Source organism: Amblyraja radiata, chromosome X, assembly GCF_010909765.2.
Source record: "Amblyraja radiata isolate CabotCenter1 chromosome X, sAmbRad1.1.pri, whole genome shotgun sequence".
NCBI lineage: Eukaryota > Metazoa > Chordata > Chondrichthyes > Rajiformes > Rajidae > Amblyraja > Amblyraja radiata.
Window position 1 is genome coordinate 8,573,896 of NC_045999.1, and position 17,012 is coordinate 8,590,907.

A 17,012-nucleotide genomic window follows, 5' to 3' on the forward strand; every position below is an offset into this window, starting at 1 on the left:
ACTTGATGGGCCGAATGGCCTACTTGTGCTCCTAGAACTGATGAACATAAGAATTTGTATAGTTTGGGTGTCGTGTGAGGTAACATTACTTGACCTATATGTGCGGCACGGTGGCGCAGCGGTAGAGTTGCTGCCTTACAGTGCTTACAGCGCCGGAGACCCTGGTTCGATCCTGACTATGGGCCTCTCTGTACGGAGTTTGTACGTTCTCCCCGTGACCGTGTGGGTTTTCTCCAAGATCTTCAGTTTCCTTAGTATGAGCGTAATTTGTCCCTAGTGTGTGTAGGGTAGTGTTAATGTGCGGGGATCGCTGGTCGGCATGGACTCGCTGGGCTGAAGAGCCTGATTCCACGCTGTATCTCTAAACTAACTGAACCATGTCTTCAGCAACGCTTGGAATTGTTGATCAATATCAAGCGTTTCAGCCTGGTTGATAATTTTACCATTTGAAAAGGTCTGCCTGGTAATCAGACTCTTCTTTGTGGCTGGATGGACGTAAGCAGTTACCTGCGTAAGCAATGACCTCATTTGCCAGAAGGGTACACAGCCTTGAGAGGGAGGAAACCTGAGCCTCCTGACCTCATGCCGTGGACAGCTGCCTCTCCACCGTACCAACAGCGAGTCGCAGGATGGAAATATGGAAAAGTACTTGCAGCTCGAGATCAAAGGCTCTGAAGGTTTAAATAGATGCGGGCGCACTGGTTGATGGACCTTCTCTCATGGGATCTGTTGACCTGCCAGGGATTAAAAAGGCCAGGATCTGTTGGAACTATTTGAAGTAAGCTATTGTGTTTGTGATTCGGAAAATGGCTAGCACTACACCATAAATGTGTACGATTTCTGTCGGGCTGTGAGCAGTGAATCGGCCATTAGCTTTATCGGCTTTATCCCAACTCAGACAACGGGCTGTCCAGTGATGATTCCTGCTGCAATGTGGAAGGAAGCAGATGAGTTGGGAGCTTTAGACCTTTGAGATACAGCGCAGAAACAGGCCATTTGGCCCAGCGATCCCCGTATACTCGTTCTATCCCACACACTAGCTGTCACTGTATGTCGTTGTCACTTGCGGACGGAGCGCCAAGGCAAATTCCTTGTATGTGAATACTTGGCCAATAAACGTATTCATTTATTCATTCATCCTACACACTAGGGACAATTTTACAGAAGCCAATTAACCTAGAGGCCTGCACATCTTTGGGATGATGGAGGAAACAGGAGCACCCAGAGGAAACGCATGCAAGTCACAGGGAAAACGTACAAACTCCACACAGACAGCACCTATAGTCTGGATCGAACCTGCGTCTCTGGCGCTGTAATGGCCCTGTCCCACTGTACGAGTTCATTCTAAGAGCTCTCCCGAGTTTTAAAAAAAATCAAGCCCGTGGTAAGCACGGAGAATGAACGTAGCGGGTACGTCGGAGCTCGGGGACGTCTCTTAGCGGCTCGTAACGCTAACGGCAGGTACTCGGGAAACGCGGTCAGCTCGGGAAGACTCGTGAAGATTTTTCAAAGCGTTGAAAAATGTCCACGAGAGCCCCGAGTACCAACGAGCGGCCATTACCGTAAATCTCCGAGTTCAAATCAGGGCAAACTCGGGAGAACTCTTTGAATTAACTCGTAAAGTGGGACAGGGCTTTAAGGCAGCAACTCTACCGCTGCACCACTATGCCATCCTGACTGATTTGGCATTGGAGGGGAAGGGAGCAGTTGATCCGGGATCAACCAAAATTCAGTTGCTGATTCACTTGGCTAATGCAAAAATAATTATAGTTTTATTTTATACCAGATAAGTTTTGAATTTTGCGGAACTAAATATTTCGGATCCCAAATGATTGAATTAATCCATAGGTCTCTCTGTCACTGATTTAAACATGGTGCCCGGTAACTTCAATTGCAAGTCTGAAGAAAGGTCTCGGCCCGAAACGTCGACCCTTCCTTCTCTCCAGAGATGCAGCCTGTCCCGTTGAGTTGTACCACTCTTTCCTATTTACCTCCTCATTGCCCTTCCTCTCCTCCTGCCATTGCGATACAGCAGTCTACTAACCCCAGACCCACAGTGGATCCAGGTTTCTGATCCATCTTAATAATGTATGGCTGCAACTCCCAATAAATGTCCCCCATCTCGAAATAGGCAGCTCCTCTCCTCACCCTTCCTCCAGTTGCCAGGGAACTGATCCCAGTTTCTTCCAACCCTATCCCCAACGCTTCGTCCCAACATGAGATTAGTTCCAGTCAATTCCCAATTCCATCCCCCTTCACAAAATAGAGGCCTTCAAGGTCCCTTGCACCATTGTGTAGGAAAGAACTGGTTTAAATCGAAAGTGGACACAAACTGCTGGTGTAACTCAGCGGGACAGGCAGCATCTCTGGAGAGAAGGAATCGGTGACGTTTCTGTGGTCGAGTCCCTTCTTCAGACTGATGTCACGGGGATTTTCCTTGATCTCCATTCCCTTTGTCCAATTTTCACACATTACACTTCCTTATCTATGTATCTCCCTCTGCCCTGACATCAGTCTGAAGAAGGCTCGACCCAAAATGTCACCCATTCCTTTTCTCCAGAGATGCTGCCTGTCCTGCTGAGTTACTTACTCCAGCATTTTGTGATTCCTTGCACCATTACCACACCTCTATTTTCTCCCCCCTTCATAAGGTCATAAGGCCATAAGTGATAGGAGCAGAATTAGGCCATTTGGCCCATCAAGTCTACTCCGCCATTCAATCGTGGCTGATCTATCTCTCCCTCCTAACCCTATTCTCCTGCCTTCTCCCCACAACCCCTGACACCCGTACTAATCAAGAATCTATCTATCTCTGCCTTACAAATATCCATTGGCCTCCATGGAATTCTGTGGCAAAGAAGTCCACAGATTCACCACCTTCATGGATAAGGAGACACAAAGTGTAGTTAAGTTCTCAGTCCAAAGACCCAACTACCATCTCGGGTACATCTGGGCTGTTAGCTGAACTCTGTTCCTGCCCCTGGAGAGAAGGACCATGTTTTCTGAATATGTGCGGCCTAACGTTTCTGAACGTTTGGGGTGAATTAGAATTTCTAAGCCGGAGTGTCCCTCATCCCGTCAATATTTTGGAAACAAGAAAGGAGAAAGTGGACTTTGTAAAAGTATGCAATAACATCAGGAAGCAAATTACACGAAATGGGTTGAAAATAAAATACAAGGTTCTTAAAATACAAGGCCCTGCTATGCCACCTCACAACCAAATTTGGTTTAAATTCAGCCCTCCTTAGCAGTGGGACTTGCCTGTACAGGAATACACATCTGATGAAGATTCCACTAGCAGGGAGAAAATAAACAGACCTGGGAAGATCTAAAATATCGATACAAAATTCTGGAGTCTTCTTCTTACGTATGGCGTGCACAGCCTAAAGTTGTAGGACAACTTGTTCTATTTGATTGTGCACGCCGGGTTGATTGCATTCGTCGAAACAGGGCGGACCACGTGAAGGTTGCAATCTTCCTGGAGCAATGCTGGAGTAACTCAGCGGGTCAAGCAGCATTTCTGGAGAAAAGAAATGGGTGACGTTCAGTCTGAAGAAGGGACTCAACCTGAAACGTCACCTATTTCGCTGCTTGACCCGCTGAGTTACTCCAGCATTTAGTATCTATATTTTAGATCTCCCCAGTTGTATCTGAGTTGTGTTTATTTTCTCCATGGAGAATGATTGAGAGATTAAAAAATGTGTGAAAGAAAATGGAAATTCACCTGCTTTTCTTGTTAGATTAACACCTTCTCCCAAAGGTGGGGTCGAGGAGCAATATTCCCCTACGACTGTAGTTCAGATGAATTTAGAGGTACAGCATGGAAACAGGTACTTCGGCCCACAGAGTCTGCGTTCAATCCTGCAGCACTAGGGACAATTTTACAGAAACCAATTCACCTACAAACATGTACGTCTTTGGAATGTGTGAGGAAACCGGAGCTCCCGGAGAAAACCCACACGGGTCACGGGGAGAACGTACAAACTCCCGTACAGACAGCGGCCTTAGTCGGGATTGAACCCGGGTCTCCGGCGCTGCAAGCGCTGTAAGGCAGCAACTCTACCGCTGCGCCACCGTGCTGCTCTAAATTCTATGAGTGCATTCTACGATCTGATTCTATTTCTAGGATGCGTAACCTGATGGTCCATTTATCATTGCTCAGTGTGTTCTGTTTAGTCTGTGAGCTTCGTGTGAACAAGGAATTTAATTGCCCGACAAGAAATACAAATGGAAATTATTTAAAAAAATACTAAGATCAATGCAGAAATGATTAACTGTTGGTTATGATAAAGGTCATCAAAATATTAACTGCGATTGTGTCTCTGGAGCTGCAGCTGGGAGTCTGCTCGAGTTTTTGCTCCGATTTCCAGTTTTCAGCATATGCAATATTTTATTGTTTAAACATTTTTAAACTGACCATCTTTTGGACAGACAAAGATGCATGAGTCATGTATTTTGGTAGTCGGAATGAAGGCGTAGACTATTTTCTAAATGGGGAGAGAATCCAGAAATCGAAGGTGCAAAGAGACTTGGGAGTGCTGGTGCAGGATTCCCAAGCAGTTAATTTGCAAGTCGAATCAGTAGTAAAGAAGGCAAATGCAAAGCTAGTATTTATTTCAAGAACACTAGAATAGAAAAACAGGGATGTAATGCTGAGGCTCTATAAGGCACTGGTCGGATCGCATTTGGAGTATTGTGAGTAAATTTGGGCCCCATATCTGAGGAATGATATTCTGGCTCTGGAGGAGGTTTTACAAGAATAATCCCAAGAAAGAGTGGCTTAACATATGATGAGCGTTTGACGGCACTGGGTCGCTAGTCACAGGAGTTTAGAAGGATGAGGGGGACCTCATTGAAACTTAACAAATAGTGAAAGGCTTGGATAGAGTGGACGAGGAGAGGATGTTTCCACTGCTGGGAGTATCTAGGACCAGAGATCATAGTCTCAGAATAAAAGGACATACCTTTAGGAAGGAGATGAGGGGAAATATATTTAGTCAGAGGATGATGAATCTGTGGAATTCTTTGCCCTAGAAAGCTGTGGAGACAGAGGTGGATAGATTCTTGATTAGTACGGGTGTCAGGGGTTGTGGGGAGAAGTCAGGAGAATGAGGGAGAGAGAGATCAGCCATGATTAAATAGGGCTAAGAACTAGATAGGGCTCTTAGAGTCAGGGGATATGGGGAGAAGGCAGGAACGGGGTACTGATTGTGGATGATCAGCCATGATCACATTGAATGGCAGTGCTGTCTCGAAGGGCCAAATGGCCTACTCCTACACCTATTCTATTTTATTTCTATTTTTATTTTATTTAAATGGCAGAATAGGCTTGATGGGCGGAATGGCCTAATTTTGTTCCTATCACTCGTAACCCCATGACCTTATGCACGTGAGGTAATTGATTGTGACTGATATCTTTCAGGATGCTGCCAGTGTTCGAGGTCCACTGAATTATTTGTTATTTTGTACCACAGACATGGGGAAGGACCGGTTGATTACTGGCAAGCAGGTGATGGAGATCAGACACACACTGAAGGAACGCCGCGCTCTGACAGACGAGGTCTGTGCTTCTGGATACACGGCGCAACTCCAAGTGAGGAATGAACGTTGGAGCCTGGCCAATGGTAAGATGCCCAGCCTCAACCTCGTTACCGGAAACACTATCCAAAAACAATTGGCAATGTTGTCTGAAGTAACCCCAATCTCTCTCTTGTATTTACAATCCTCCATCATCAGAACTAGAGCTCTGTTATAATGGTGTGGACATTATTACTCTGGAAAGGCCTGCATAGCGTGGATGTGGAGAGGATGTTTCCACTTTTGGGACAGTCGAGGACTAGTGGTCCATATTCCTCAAAATAAAAGGACATACCTTTAGAAAGGTGATGAGGAGGAATTTCCTTCGTCAGGGTGGTGAATCTGTGGAATTCATTGCCACAGTTGGCGGTGGAGGTCAAGTCAATGGATAGTTTTAAGGTGAAGATTGATGAGTTCTTGATTAGTGCGGGTGTCAGGGGTTATGGGGAGAAGGCAGGGGAATTGGATTGAGAGGGAGAGATAGATCAGCTTGATTGAATGGCGGAGTAGATTTGATGCAACCTTGTCGTGTTCGGGGAGCTTGTGTGTCTCAGTGACCCCTAGGGCTATGCCAGCGGGAGATTCGTCTCCTGTTAGGGTCTCCCATGCTGAACAGGTCGAAGGGTAGAGACGAGACGAAGAGCGATCCACTGGTCCTCCAGGATGGAGGTTGAGCACAGGGCTAACAACCCTGTCTCGTAAAACAAATATGTTACGGAAACAGCAACTGAAGGAATCAACACTACTGAGTGGAGGACCTTCGTTGCTGCTCTACATGCCAGGAGGCATAATAGGCAGTAAGTAGACTTGATGGGCCGAATGGCCTAATTCTACTCCTACAACTTATCAACTTATGAAAGCTATTCCTGAACCTGGATTTTGCAGATTTCAGGCTCCTGTGCCTTCGACCTGAAGGCAGCGGGGAGATGAGTGAGTGGCCAGGATGGTGTGGATCCTTGATGATACTGGCAGCCTTTTTGAGGCAACGACTGCGATGGATCCCCTCGATGGTAGGGAGGTCAGAGCCGATGATGGGCTGGGCAGTGTTGACAACTTTTTGCAGTCTTTTCCACTCCTGGACGCTCAAGTTGCCGAACCAAGCCACGATGCAACCGGTCAGCATGCTCTCTACTGTGCACCTGTAGATGTTCGAGAGAGTCCTCCTTGACATACCGACTCTCCGTAATCTTAGCAGGAAATAATCTTATAAGTTAATTAACTTCTCAGTTTTCCACCATCTTGCCACAGAAGGCTGTGGAGGCCAAGTCAGTGGATATTTTTATGGCAGAGATAGATAGATTCGTGATTAGGACGGGTGTTAGAGGTTATGGGGAGAAGGCAGAAGAATGGGTTAAGAGGGAGAGATAGATCAGGCATGATTGAATGGTGGAGTAGACTTGTTGGACCGAATGGCCTAATTCTGCTCCTATCATGTTTGACCAGTGCGCGGCACGGTGGCGCAGGGGTAGAGTTGCTGCCTTACAGCGCTTGCAGTACCACAGGCCCGGGTTCGACCCCGACTACGTGTGCTGTCTGTACGGAGTTTGTACGTTCTCCTTGTGGCCGCGTGGGATTTTTCCGAGATCTTAGGTTTTCTCCCACACTCCGAAGACGTACAGGTTTGTAAGTTAATTGGCTTGGTAAATGTAAAAATTGTCTCTGGTGTATGTTGGATAGTGTTAGTGTACGGGGATCGTTGGTTGGTGCTGACTCGGTGGGCCGAAGGGCCTGTTTCCGTGTTGTATCTCTAAACTAAACTAAACTTATGAACTAATCTCACTGCATCTTAAGCTGAGGGCAACAAATCTAGAGTATATACAAGTTGAGCTGTGGCCTAATGTTTCTCTTGGTATCTCTTGGCAGAGCTGCCCGCGAGGAAGACCATTCGCTTTCCCTGCGGAGTGGAGATTGAGCTGAGCTGCAGTGCCGTTTTCTCAAATGTGATGACTATCTATGTCAACATCAAAGCGAAACCTTCCCAGGTGTCCGAATGCAAAGTGTCCCTGCAGAAACCAAAGGTGAGTGGCTGCAATCCAGGGCCCGATCCAATGGATCTGTGCTCAAACATTTAATGTGGGGGAAGGATCTGCCGTGGTGGTTTAAACCGAAGGCAGTCACAAAGAGCTGGAGTAACTCAGCGGGACAGGCAGAAGGACAAGGACCGAGTCCACGCCGACCATCGATCACCACACACTAGTTCTATCCTACACACTCGGGACAATTGACAGAAGCCGACTAACCGACAATCCCGCACGTCTTTGGAATGTGGTTCGAAATGGGAGCACCCGGAGAAAACCCACACGGTCTCAGGGAGAAGGTACAAACTCTGTACAGACAGCAGCTGTAGTCAGGATCGAACCCGGGTCTCTGGTGCTGTAAGGCAACAACTCTACCGCTGCACCACTGAGCTGTCCATTATAAATCCCGATACTTTAGACTGTCATGAGGGTTAAGCCAAGTTGGAATCTTTCATTCATGGGTGGGTCCTTCATTCAAGGAAATTAATGCCATTGTCAGCCATAATGAAGGAAAAGGATGTTTAACATATGAACAGGAAAAAAAAAGTTGGATTGGGGAATGAGTGCATAAGTCTCTGATGCTTCTGTTCTGATCATATCTGGCATTTGTTGAACGATTGTTAGAAAACTAGTGTTCTTTATATTTGTCCTAGGAGTTTTCAGATAGCATATCAGACCTCGTTGGAGACTCATCCCGAATTGATTCCCTGCTTTCCTCTCTCGATGACAACCACCGGTCGGACACAACGTTGAAGCTGTGTGGCCTGCATAGACTGAAGGTAATGAGAAAAAGAAGGGTGCAATGTTTGGGCACCTTCCACAAACTGCAGGGATAATGACTTTGTCCACATGAGCAAAGATCAACAAAGGCCAGGCCTGTACGTTCATGAGTTTACTAGAGTGAAGGATGATTTCATTGACACACACTGTATTCATAAGGGGCTTGACAGGGTAGAGGTGGAGTGGATGATTCCACTCTCTGGGGTATCAGGGCTCCCTGCCTCAAAGAATCTATCTATCTCCGTCTTAAAAATATCCATTGAGGCCAAGTCAATGGATATATTTAAGGAAGAGATAGATTCTTGATTAGGACAGGTGTCAGGGATTATGGGGAGAAGGCAGGAGTGCAAGGATCACTGGTTGGCACAGACCTGGTGGGCCGAAGGGACTGTTTCCATGCTGTATCTCTAAACTAAAAACCAAACTATTTGAGGGGAGGAAATTTGAGAGATCTACTCCCCTTCCGAAGAAATGATTCCTAACATTTCCTGACAACCTCTTCCCGTGCATCCTTCAATCCAAAAAACATTCCCCTAACATGCATCAACAAAGTTTCTAACCATCTGAAACACCTGGATGAGATCACCCCAGGTCTGTCAACTCTGACTCCCTCTACAAAAAAGGCCAGAGCAGACTCTTTTTCCTCAGAAGGCTCAAATCCTTCAATGTGTGTAAGGATATGCTGCACATGTTTTACAACACAGTGGTTGCAAGCGTTATTTTCTACGCTGTTGTCTGCTGGGGCAACAGCATTAGTGCAAAAAACAATAGGAAACTGGTCAAACTGGTTAAACGAGCTAGCTCAGTGCTGGAGGGGAGAGTAGACTCTGGGATGGAGGTGCTTGAGAGGCGTATGAGGCACAAGGTGCAGGTCATCCTGAAAAACCCCGGGCATCCCCTCCATATAATTCTGGAGAGTCAAAAGAGCACTCGGAACAACCGGCTCCTCTCCCTGCCCTGTAGAACGGAGCGGTTCAGGAGATCCTTCACCCCTGCAGCCATTAGATTTTATCATTCGGACCGCTAGGCTGTAGGGGGATGCATTTTGCAATTATTAATTTTTAACTGTTAATTATTGGTCTTTTTAAGTATTTATTGCTCTCAGGTAGTTTCCACATTGTATTCTATGTATTTTCTGTCTGCATTCGTTTTGAATCTGTGGGTTTGTTGGTTGGGAGCTTCTGGACATCTGAATTTCCCTGAGGGGATCAATAAAGTATTTATTATTATTATTATTATTATTACCTGTGTACAGGGAACAAGGCCTTTACCTGTATTCAAGGAACAAGTACTATAAGACAGAGTACAAGCTAACAGTGTACTATGTTTACATATTCTGTTGTGCTGCAGCAAGTAAGAATTTCATTGTCCTGTCTGGGTCAAATGATAATAAAACACTCTTGACTCTTGAAGTTAAGCTCTCATAACTCAAGACATTTAGCTCCAGGAAATATTCTGGTGAATTTATGCATTGTTCTTTTCTAAGTTAATATATTCCTCCAGCAGTGTGCTGGTGCACAGAAGTAAATGAAGTGTAACCAGGACAAATGTAATCCAGGACAAGGGGTCACAGTTTAAGGATAAGGGGGAAATCCTTTAAGACCGAGATGAGAAAAACATTTTTCACACAGAGAGTGGTGAATCTCTGGAACTCTCTGCCACAGAGGGTAGTTGAGGCCAGTTCATTGGCTATATTTAAGAGGGAGTTAGATGTGGCCCTTGTGGCTAAAGGGCAGGTACGGGATACTGAGTTGGATGATCAGCCATGATCATATTGAATGGTGGTGCAGGCTCGAAGGGCCGAATGACCTACTCCTGCACCTATTTTCTATGTTTCTATAACCAAAGCTTCATACAAATTGAGTGAAGCCTCTTAACCTTCAAAGGGTGCTTTTCTCTGGGAGGTTTCTCAAGGCTCATTTCTGTTTTTTTTGCAGCAACCATTGATCCTACAGATGACTCTTCGGTACCAAAGCTGTAAGGAAAAGCCAAAGTTGGAAGAAATAGTAGACGTCAACTTGGGGCTCCCCCTGGTGGCACAGCTGGAGCTGTACAGGACAATGGCGGCCACACGGGTTGAAGGGGCTAGTGGCAGCTACAACCAAGTCTCTAGTGTGGCATCCACCAGCACAATCACCAAGGATGCAAGCCGGGCCTGTGGGCCACGAAATCGGAAGGCGTCAAATAAGCAAGAGGTCGTGCATTCGGCACGCCAAGCAAGAAGAGCGAATGAGCCAGAGGAAAATGATGAGAGGGAAATATCAAAGTGGAGTTCGTAGCACAATCTCCTTGCATTGGACTGAAGGAGCAGCTCCTAAGAGTATATTGAATATTAAATATTTGTAGTTATGCATTGGACTTTAACTTCTGGCAGATACTTGCGATACTGCACATGGGGTTGCTGGCCAATTCCTTGTCAGTTCTTGGGGTCTGCAATTGGTGCTAGAAGTACCATATAAGCTTAGTCAGTCTAAGCTTTTAATGCCCCAATTTATATGAAGGTTCATTTAGTTGCCAACCTGTTCCATTTGGTTCTTGGAGCTAGTTATACCAGCTAAATAGTTGTTAGTTTTATGTCACTTGTACGGCCCTTCACCATGTACTGTGGTAAACACTATCCATCCACAGCGCTCTCTCACTGATGCCAATTGAATTACACCAACCCCATCAAAATCAACTACAGAAGAAAACCTAACACAAGGTTTACCAGCTCACTTTCTTGAACACTGCCACTCGAATACGGCTGACTATCCTTTAGCTATTGCAGATCTAGGTGCTAGTTTATCGGCTCATTTTACTGTTAATTGCATATGGCCAGCCTGGCTGATAATGGAGAGTAAATACCTCACCATTGCCTTATGTCATCCTGTTCACTTCAGCCTGCTTATAGTCGGCACGGTGGCGCAGCGGTAGAGTTGCTGCCTTACGGTGCTAACAGCACCAGACCCAGGTTCGATCCTGACCACGGGTGCTGTCTGTACAGAGTTTGTACGTCCTCCCCGTGACCCCCTGCGTGGGTTTTCTCCGAGATCTTCGATCTTCACATTCCAAAGACGTATTGGTTTGTAGGTTAATTGGCTTGGTATAAATGTAAATTGCCCATAGTGTGAGTAGGATAGTGTAAGCTGGTCGGCGCGGACTTGGTGGGCCGATGGGCCTGTTTCCGCGCTGTATCTCCAAACTAAACATATTTAGCTCATTTTACACTTTCCCAGCACACATAATAAGAACCTGAGGTGAATGGTTGAGAGATAAGGACAAGCCAGTTCCCTGTAGGCACTCCTAGTGCAACAAAGCTTTGTACCAAAAGCACTAACACTGAAAATGATGGCCAAGCTGATCAACATCTGGACATTAATTTCACATAAATTGCTTAACTGCACATGATCTGTGACTGCGCTCTAAAGCCCCACTCTATATCCCCACCAGGCTGACAGACAAAGCTGTTCCTCAGTCAGGAGAGGAGGGAGTTCAACTACTCTTGCAAAGTTTTGACATCACAAAATGGCCGCACTGTGTTTGAGCAAGTGCAAGTGCACACAACATCAAGTTGAGTTCCACAAATGATATTCGGAACACTACTGATGGGGAACAGTGTGAATTTACAGTGTGAAGAAAAGTGGATTTTTTAACAGTAAAATGAAGATTATTTCTCATCCTTGGACAGCACAGGACATCATGCTAATTTTTGGGCGACGTACCAAATTGCAAGATTGGTGAGAGCAATATCAGGCAATTTGATGTTTTGTGCAATATCAGATTAAAAATGAAACCCTTAAATGTGACTGGGCCCCAGAATAGATCTATTGAAAGCTGTAAAGATTTCATTGGTTACACGCTAATATATTCTTAAGTGTTTATGGAGCACATCTTTAGATATTAATTAGATTGTGTTTATTTTTAAGTATTATTTTTTTACTATGGCTGAAGTTCTCAAGTTTTTATCACCAGAAAGGCTGGAAACCCCTGTTTTCTTAGTGTTCTCATTTTCCAGTTTGTTGTAATGGATGTGTTTGTCTAAGAGTTTACTATCGAAAACAAATGTGAATGTGAGAAAACTTTTTTTTTGTGGTGGAGGTGGATCGGAGAGTCGTAGGAAAGACCTGATTTCTGTGCATGAGGATGAAATGATTGGTAGTAATACAAAAACCCATTTTATACTCTGCATTGTAATCCATTGTGGAGCGGTCCATCCACTGTGTACCACCTGTTTTATATTTTAGTTCTAAAGTCAAGATCAATGCCAGTAAATTGAGAGGGTGAGAGAAAATAAAGATTGGCAAGAACCCGACTGCAGACGTCAATTGAGAAGAGTTAGACGAGTTATTAGTAGCTGAACTGGTGACCTCAGTGGGTGGAAGTAACCTGGAACATGCTGCATGTGTGGGTGGTTATGGCAGATATTTCCACTGCACTTAGAAAGTATCTGGACGGGCACCTGAATTACGAATGCATAAAAGGTTACGGAGCAAGCAGTGTTAAATGAGATGCCTGATAAATGGTGTGGACATGTTTGACCAAAGGCTGCTTTCTGTGCTCTTTGATTCTATGCGGGAAACACAACAAGTGACTTTAAACAGAAAACCAACATGAGACCAGTGAGACCATGCGGAGGCTTGGCGATCGTTTCACCGAACACCTCCGCTCGGTCCGCATTAACCAACCTGACCTCCCGGTGGCTCAGCACTTCAACTCCCCCTCCCATTCCGTATCCGACCTCTCTGTCCTGGGTCTCCTCCATGGCCAGAGCGAGCAACACCGGAAATTGGAGGAGCAGCACCTCATATTCCGCTTGGGGAGTCTGCATCCTGGGGGCATGAACATTGAATTCTCCCAATTTTGTTAGCCCTTGCTGTCTCCTCCCCCTTCCTCAGCCCTCGGGCTCCTCCTCCTCCTTTTTCCTTTCTCCCCGCCCCCCCACCCCCCATCAGTCTGAAGAAGGGTTTTGGCCCGAAACGTTGCCTATTTCCTTCGCTCCATAGGTGCTGCTGCACCCGCTGAGTTTCTCCAGCATTTTTGTGTACCTTTGAATTTCCAGCATCTGCAGTTCCTTCTTAAAAACATGATAATATCAGATGTGAATTTGGTGTATATGGAAGCCAGCAACGTGTAGTGCAGAAGATAGACACAAAGGTGCTGGAGTAACTCAACGGGTCAGGCAGCCTCTCTGGAGAAAAAGGATGGGTTCCAGTCTGAAGAAGGGTTTCAACCCAAAACGTCACTCGTCCTTTTTCTTCAGTGATTCTGCCTGACCCTTTGAGTTACTCCAGCACTTCGATATAAACCAGCATCTGCAGTTCCTTTCTACACCAAGTATAATGCAGGCCAGTTTAATTCTGTCCAGTTCCCACCAGGACAGTTAGGTTAGCATTATGCTCATGGTTCAACCAAAAGCTCCACTGCTCAGCTGACATTATTCCCCATCTTAAAAACGTGTGAGTTTGCTTATTTCATCTCATTAACTCAATGGCACCCGCTTTTCAAATAAAATGACGTCAAAGTCAAAATAACGACAATGTTATGTTGCCGTCCTTGGAACAATCCCACTAATTAAAAGCAACCTTGTTAATGAAATTCACCATTAATGTTTGTCATCCTGTTTCTAATCCTCTTTATAACTGTCTTATTGCGTCTTTCCTGCTTCCTTCACAACCCCATCAGTTGCCATGCCGACAGCAGTCTATTCCTCAGGGCCTGAAATTCTCTGCCCAACCCTCTCCTCCTTGCAATAGGTTCGTTAAAATGCCTTTGACCAAGCTTTTAGCATCTAATACTAACCTTCTTTTTTTTCTGCTTGCGGTTCAGCATTTTATCATTCTACTTTCCTTAACAGTCGGGGATGTTTTGCTAAAGATAGCGGAGTCAGGGGATATGGGGAGGAGGCAGGAACGGGGTACTGATTGGGGATGATCAGCCATGATCACATTGAATGGCGGTGCTGGCTCAAAGGGCCGAATGGCCTACTCCTGCACCTATTGTCTATTGTCATTAAAAATGTCGTATAGTGCTAGTTGCCGATATAAATCTTAATTCAGGCATGTTATTCGGGTTTTCAGTTAAAGCCCCGCTTGCCATGATAGAAACCATCTTGAGGTGTCAGCTGAGCTCTGTGGGAGCGCACTTGCCTGTGAGTTGGTAGGTTTGGGGTTCAAATCCCACCAGAGCACTAAACCTGGGTTGGTGCTCCAGTAAAGGTTGAGGGAGGGCTGCTCTGCCTTACACATGAAGTATTTTGAAGATCAGGGGATTTATCTCCAAGCCAACATTAATCCCACAAACCATGTTGATAAAGAACTAAATGTAACTACGAACTGAAGACTGCTATCTGTAAACTGGCTGCCATGTTGTCTGCACTATGACAAGGACCATACCTTAAAAAGGTACTTCACTCATACGTTGCTGCTTAGACTGATGAAGAAGGGACACTTAACTGGAGTGACCCAGACTCCGTAAAAGAGTGTGCCAGGAGATCAGGACCTGAAGGAAAGGATAGTGGGAAGAACTGTACGGTACAAACACAATTGGGAATAATGCTGGAAAAAAGAAACCAGCTCCTCAATTTGTCTTTGTTTGATATTAAAGTTGTTCTTTGATATTAATATATGTAACATGTTTTACATGATGTTGTATTACTTTAAATATAGAGTTATTTAATTACGTGCAGGGTAGAGTTGGAAATATTTTGTTACAGTAAAACCAAGATATTAAAATGCATCATTTCAAAAGTTGGTTCTCTTCTTTTTGTAAATATATTACAATAATGTGAATTGCTCTGGACCTGAGCAAATTCGATCAAGCTAGACCCAATGGATTGGGGAGGTCTAGGTGGGAGATGTTGACAGTGGTAGTGCTTTCCTGTTCACCCCTTCACATTGGATTGAAACCAGAGCCAGGCATGGGGCCTGTGACATGATAACTTTGAAGATAGACACAAAATGCTGGAGTAACTCAGCGGGTCAGACAGCATCTCTGGAGAAAAGGAATAGGTGATGTATCGGGTCGAGACCTTCCTTCAGACCTATTCCTTTTCTCCAGAGATGCTGTCTGACCTGCTGAGTTACTCCAGCTTTTTATCACCTATTCCTTTTCTCCAGAGATGCTGTCTGACTCGCTGAGTTACTCCAGCTTTTTGTGTGTCTACGGTTTAAACCAGCATCTGCAGTTCCTTCCGACGTATGATAACTTCTGTTTGGTTGCCTTCACCTCTACACCAAGTCATCTTTCAGGCCTGGACCTCCTGCAGACTGGCCTCTATTGCCTGCTCTGTATGTAAAGCAAGCTTCTCGAAGTAAACCTCAGTTGAGGAGCGGCAGCAACACCCAACAACATTACGCAGACTGCGAGCAATATAAGAAGGTGACATGTCAGTACAGCATTAGCAATTATGTTTGGATACTGTCTTTGTCAGCAATGTCCGGGAATGGACGTTTAAAATTAAAGAGCCTGACATAAAGTCAGGTCAAAATACTTGAGCAAGCTCTCAATCATGCATGAGCTCAGAGTTATCCTCAACACTAAACAGTTTTCTCTCGGTTTCATTCTCAGTTATCCAAGTTCAGGCAGTTTACGTCCAAAGCATAATAACAGGAGGTAGTGAAGCTGTAACGGCATGAAGATACAGTATTGCACCCGGCATTCAGTTTAGTTTTGTTTAGTTTAGAGATACAGCGCGGAAACAGGCCATTGGGCTGAGCGGCGTGGGTCCCATCGGCGCCGGTGGCTCGAGGCCGAGTTTGGAGACCGCGGTGGGCGGGTCTTTGGTCCTTAAGGGCGTATCTCACGAGCATGTGACTGCATGCGGCAAGCGCGACCAAACCGGAAGCAGGGGCCACGTGGAGGTTGAGTGATCCCGTACGAGTTGACGTGCAGTTCGAGCGAAGTCCGCGGGAAGTTCGCGCGTGACGTATATCGTCGAGACGCTGCGTTCGGCATCGAGACGCTGCGCACGCCCGTCAAGGCGGTGCGTATGGCCTCAATGCGGCTGTGGGCCCGGCAGGCAGTTGCCGCGCGGAATTTTTGGACAGTGTCAGTTTTTCGGAGCCCCGCGCGATGTCGGAACCAGCTCCACACAACTCCATACGGCTCCGGCGATCGAAGTGGGACCGGCCCCGCGAGGCCGTACGTCTCAAGCGACCACGTTAGGTCGCGCTTGCCGCATGCAGCCGCATGCTCGTGGGACAGGCCCTTTAGTGAGCAAGTCCTTGGTCGTGCAACGAACCAGCCAGGCCTGCTGGTGGGCCTGGCCACAACTTGCCGGGGATACTGTCAGTGCATAGCTTGTTTTGGTTTTTCTTTGAGAGTTTCTATTATTGTTCTGGTCAATGTCTACCCTTGAAAGAGCATCTCTAAAACAAATGGTCTGGTGATCACCACATCCCATTTTGGGGGAAGCACATTTGTGTCCAAAGGTGGCCACTACATGTTCTATACATAAGACCGGTGTTTCAAAATGGCCACAGATCACTTCAGAGATGTCTTGAGTTGAAAGGTTCTTCACAAATGCAAGACTCCCTGTCCTTAACAAGAGAAGTGACCACACAAGTAGTGACTGTGCTGTAATTATCCCGTCTAGGAGGAAAAGAACGGATAAATGGTGCTGTGTAATTTATAATAAATCAACGAATGACACTTTGATAT

The 17,012-nt window shown here is 45.8% G+C and overlaps 1 protein-coding gene across 4 annotated transcripts in view; it reads left to right on the forward strand.

Annotated features, from left to right (window-relative positions):
* Positions 1–10,893, forward strand: part of LOC116968153 (mucosa-associated lymphoid tissue lymphoma translocation protein 1-like) — a 90,698-nt gene extending 79,805 nt beyond the window's left edge. For all 4 annotated transcript variants that reach the window (XM_033014782.1, XM_033014784.1, XM_033014786.1 and 1 more), the window contains 4 exons: positions 5,475–5,624; positions 7,441–7,595; positions 8,249–8,374; positions 10,313–10,893. In XM_033014782.1, the coding sequence (XP_032870673.1) occupies positions 5,475–5,624; positions 7,441–7,595; positions 8,249–8,374; positions 10,313–10,654 (773 nt within the window). In that variant the 3' untranslated portion in view covers positions 10,655–10,893. The remainder of the gene's footprint in view (positions 1–5,474; positions 5,625–7,440; positions 7,596–8,248; positions 8,375–10,312) is intronic.
* The last annotated feature ends 6,119 nt before the right edge of the window (positions 10,894–17,012 follow it).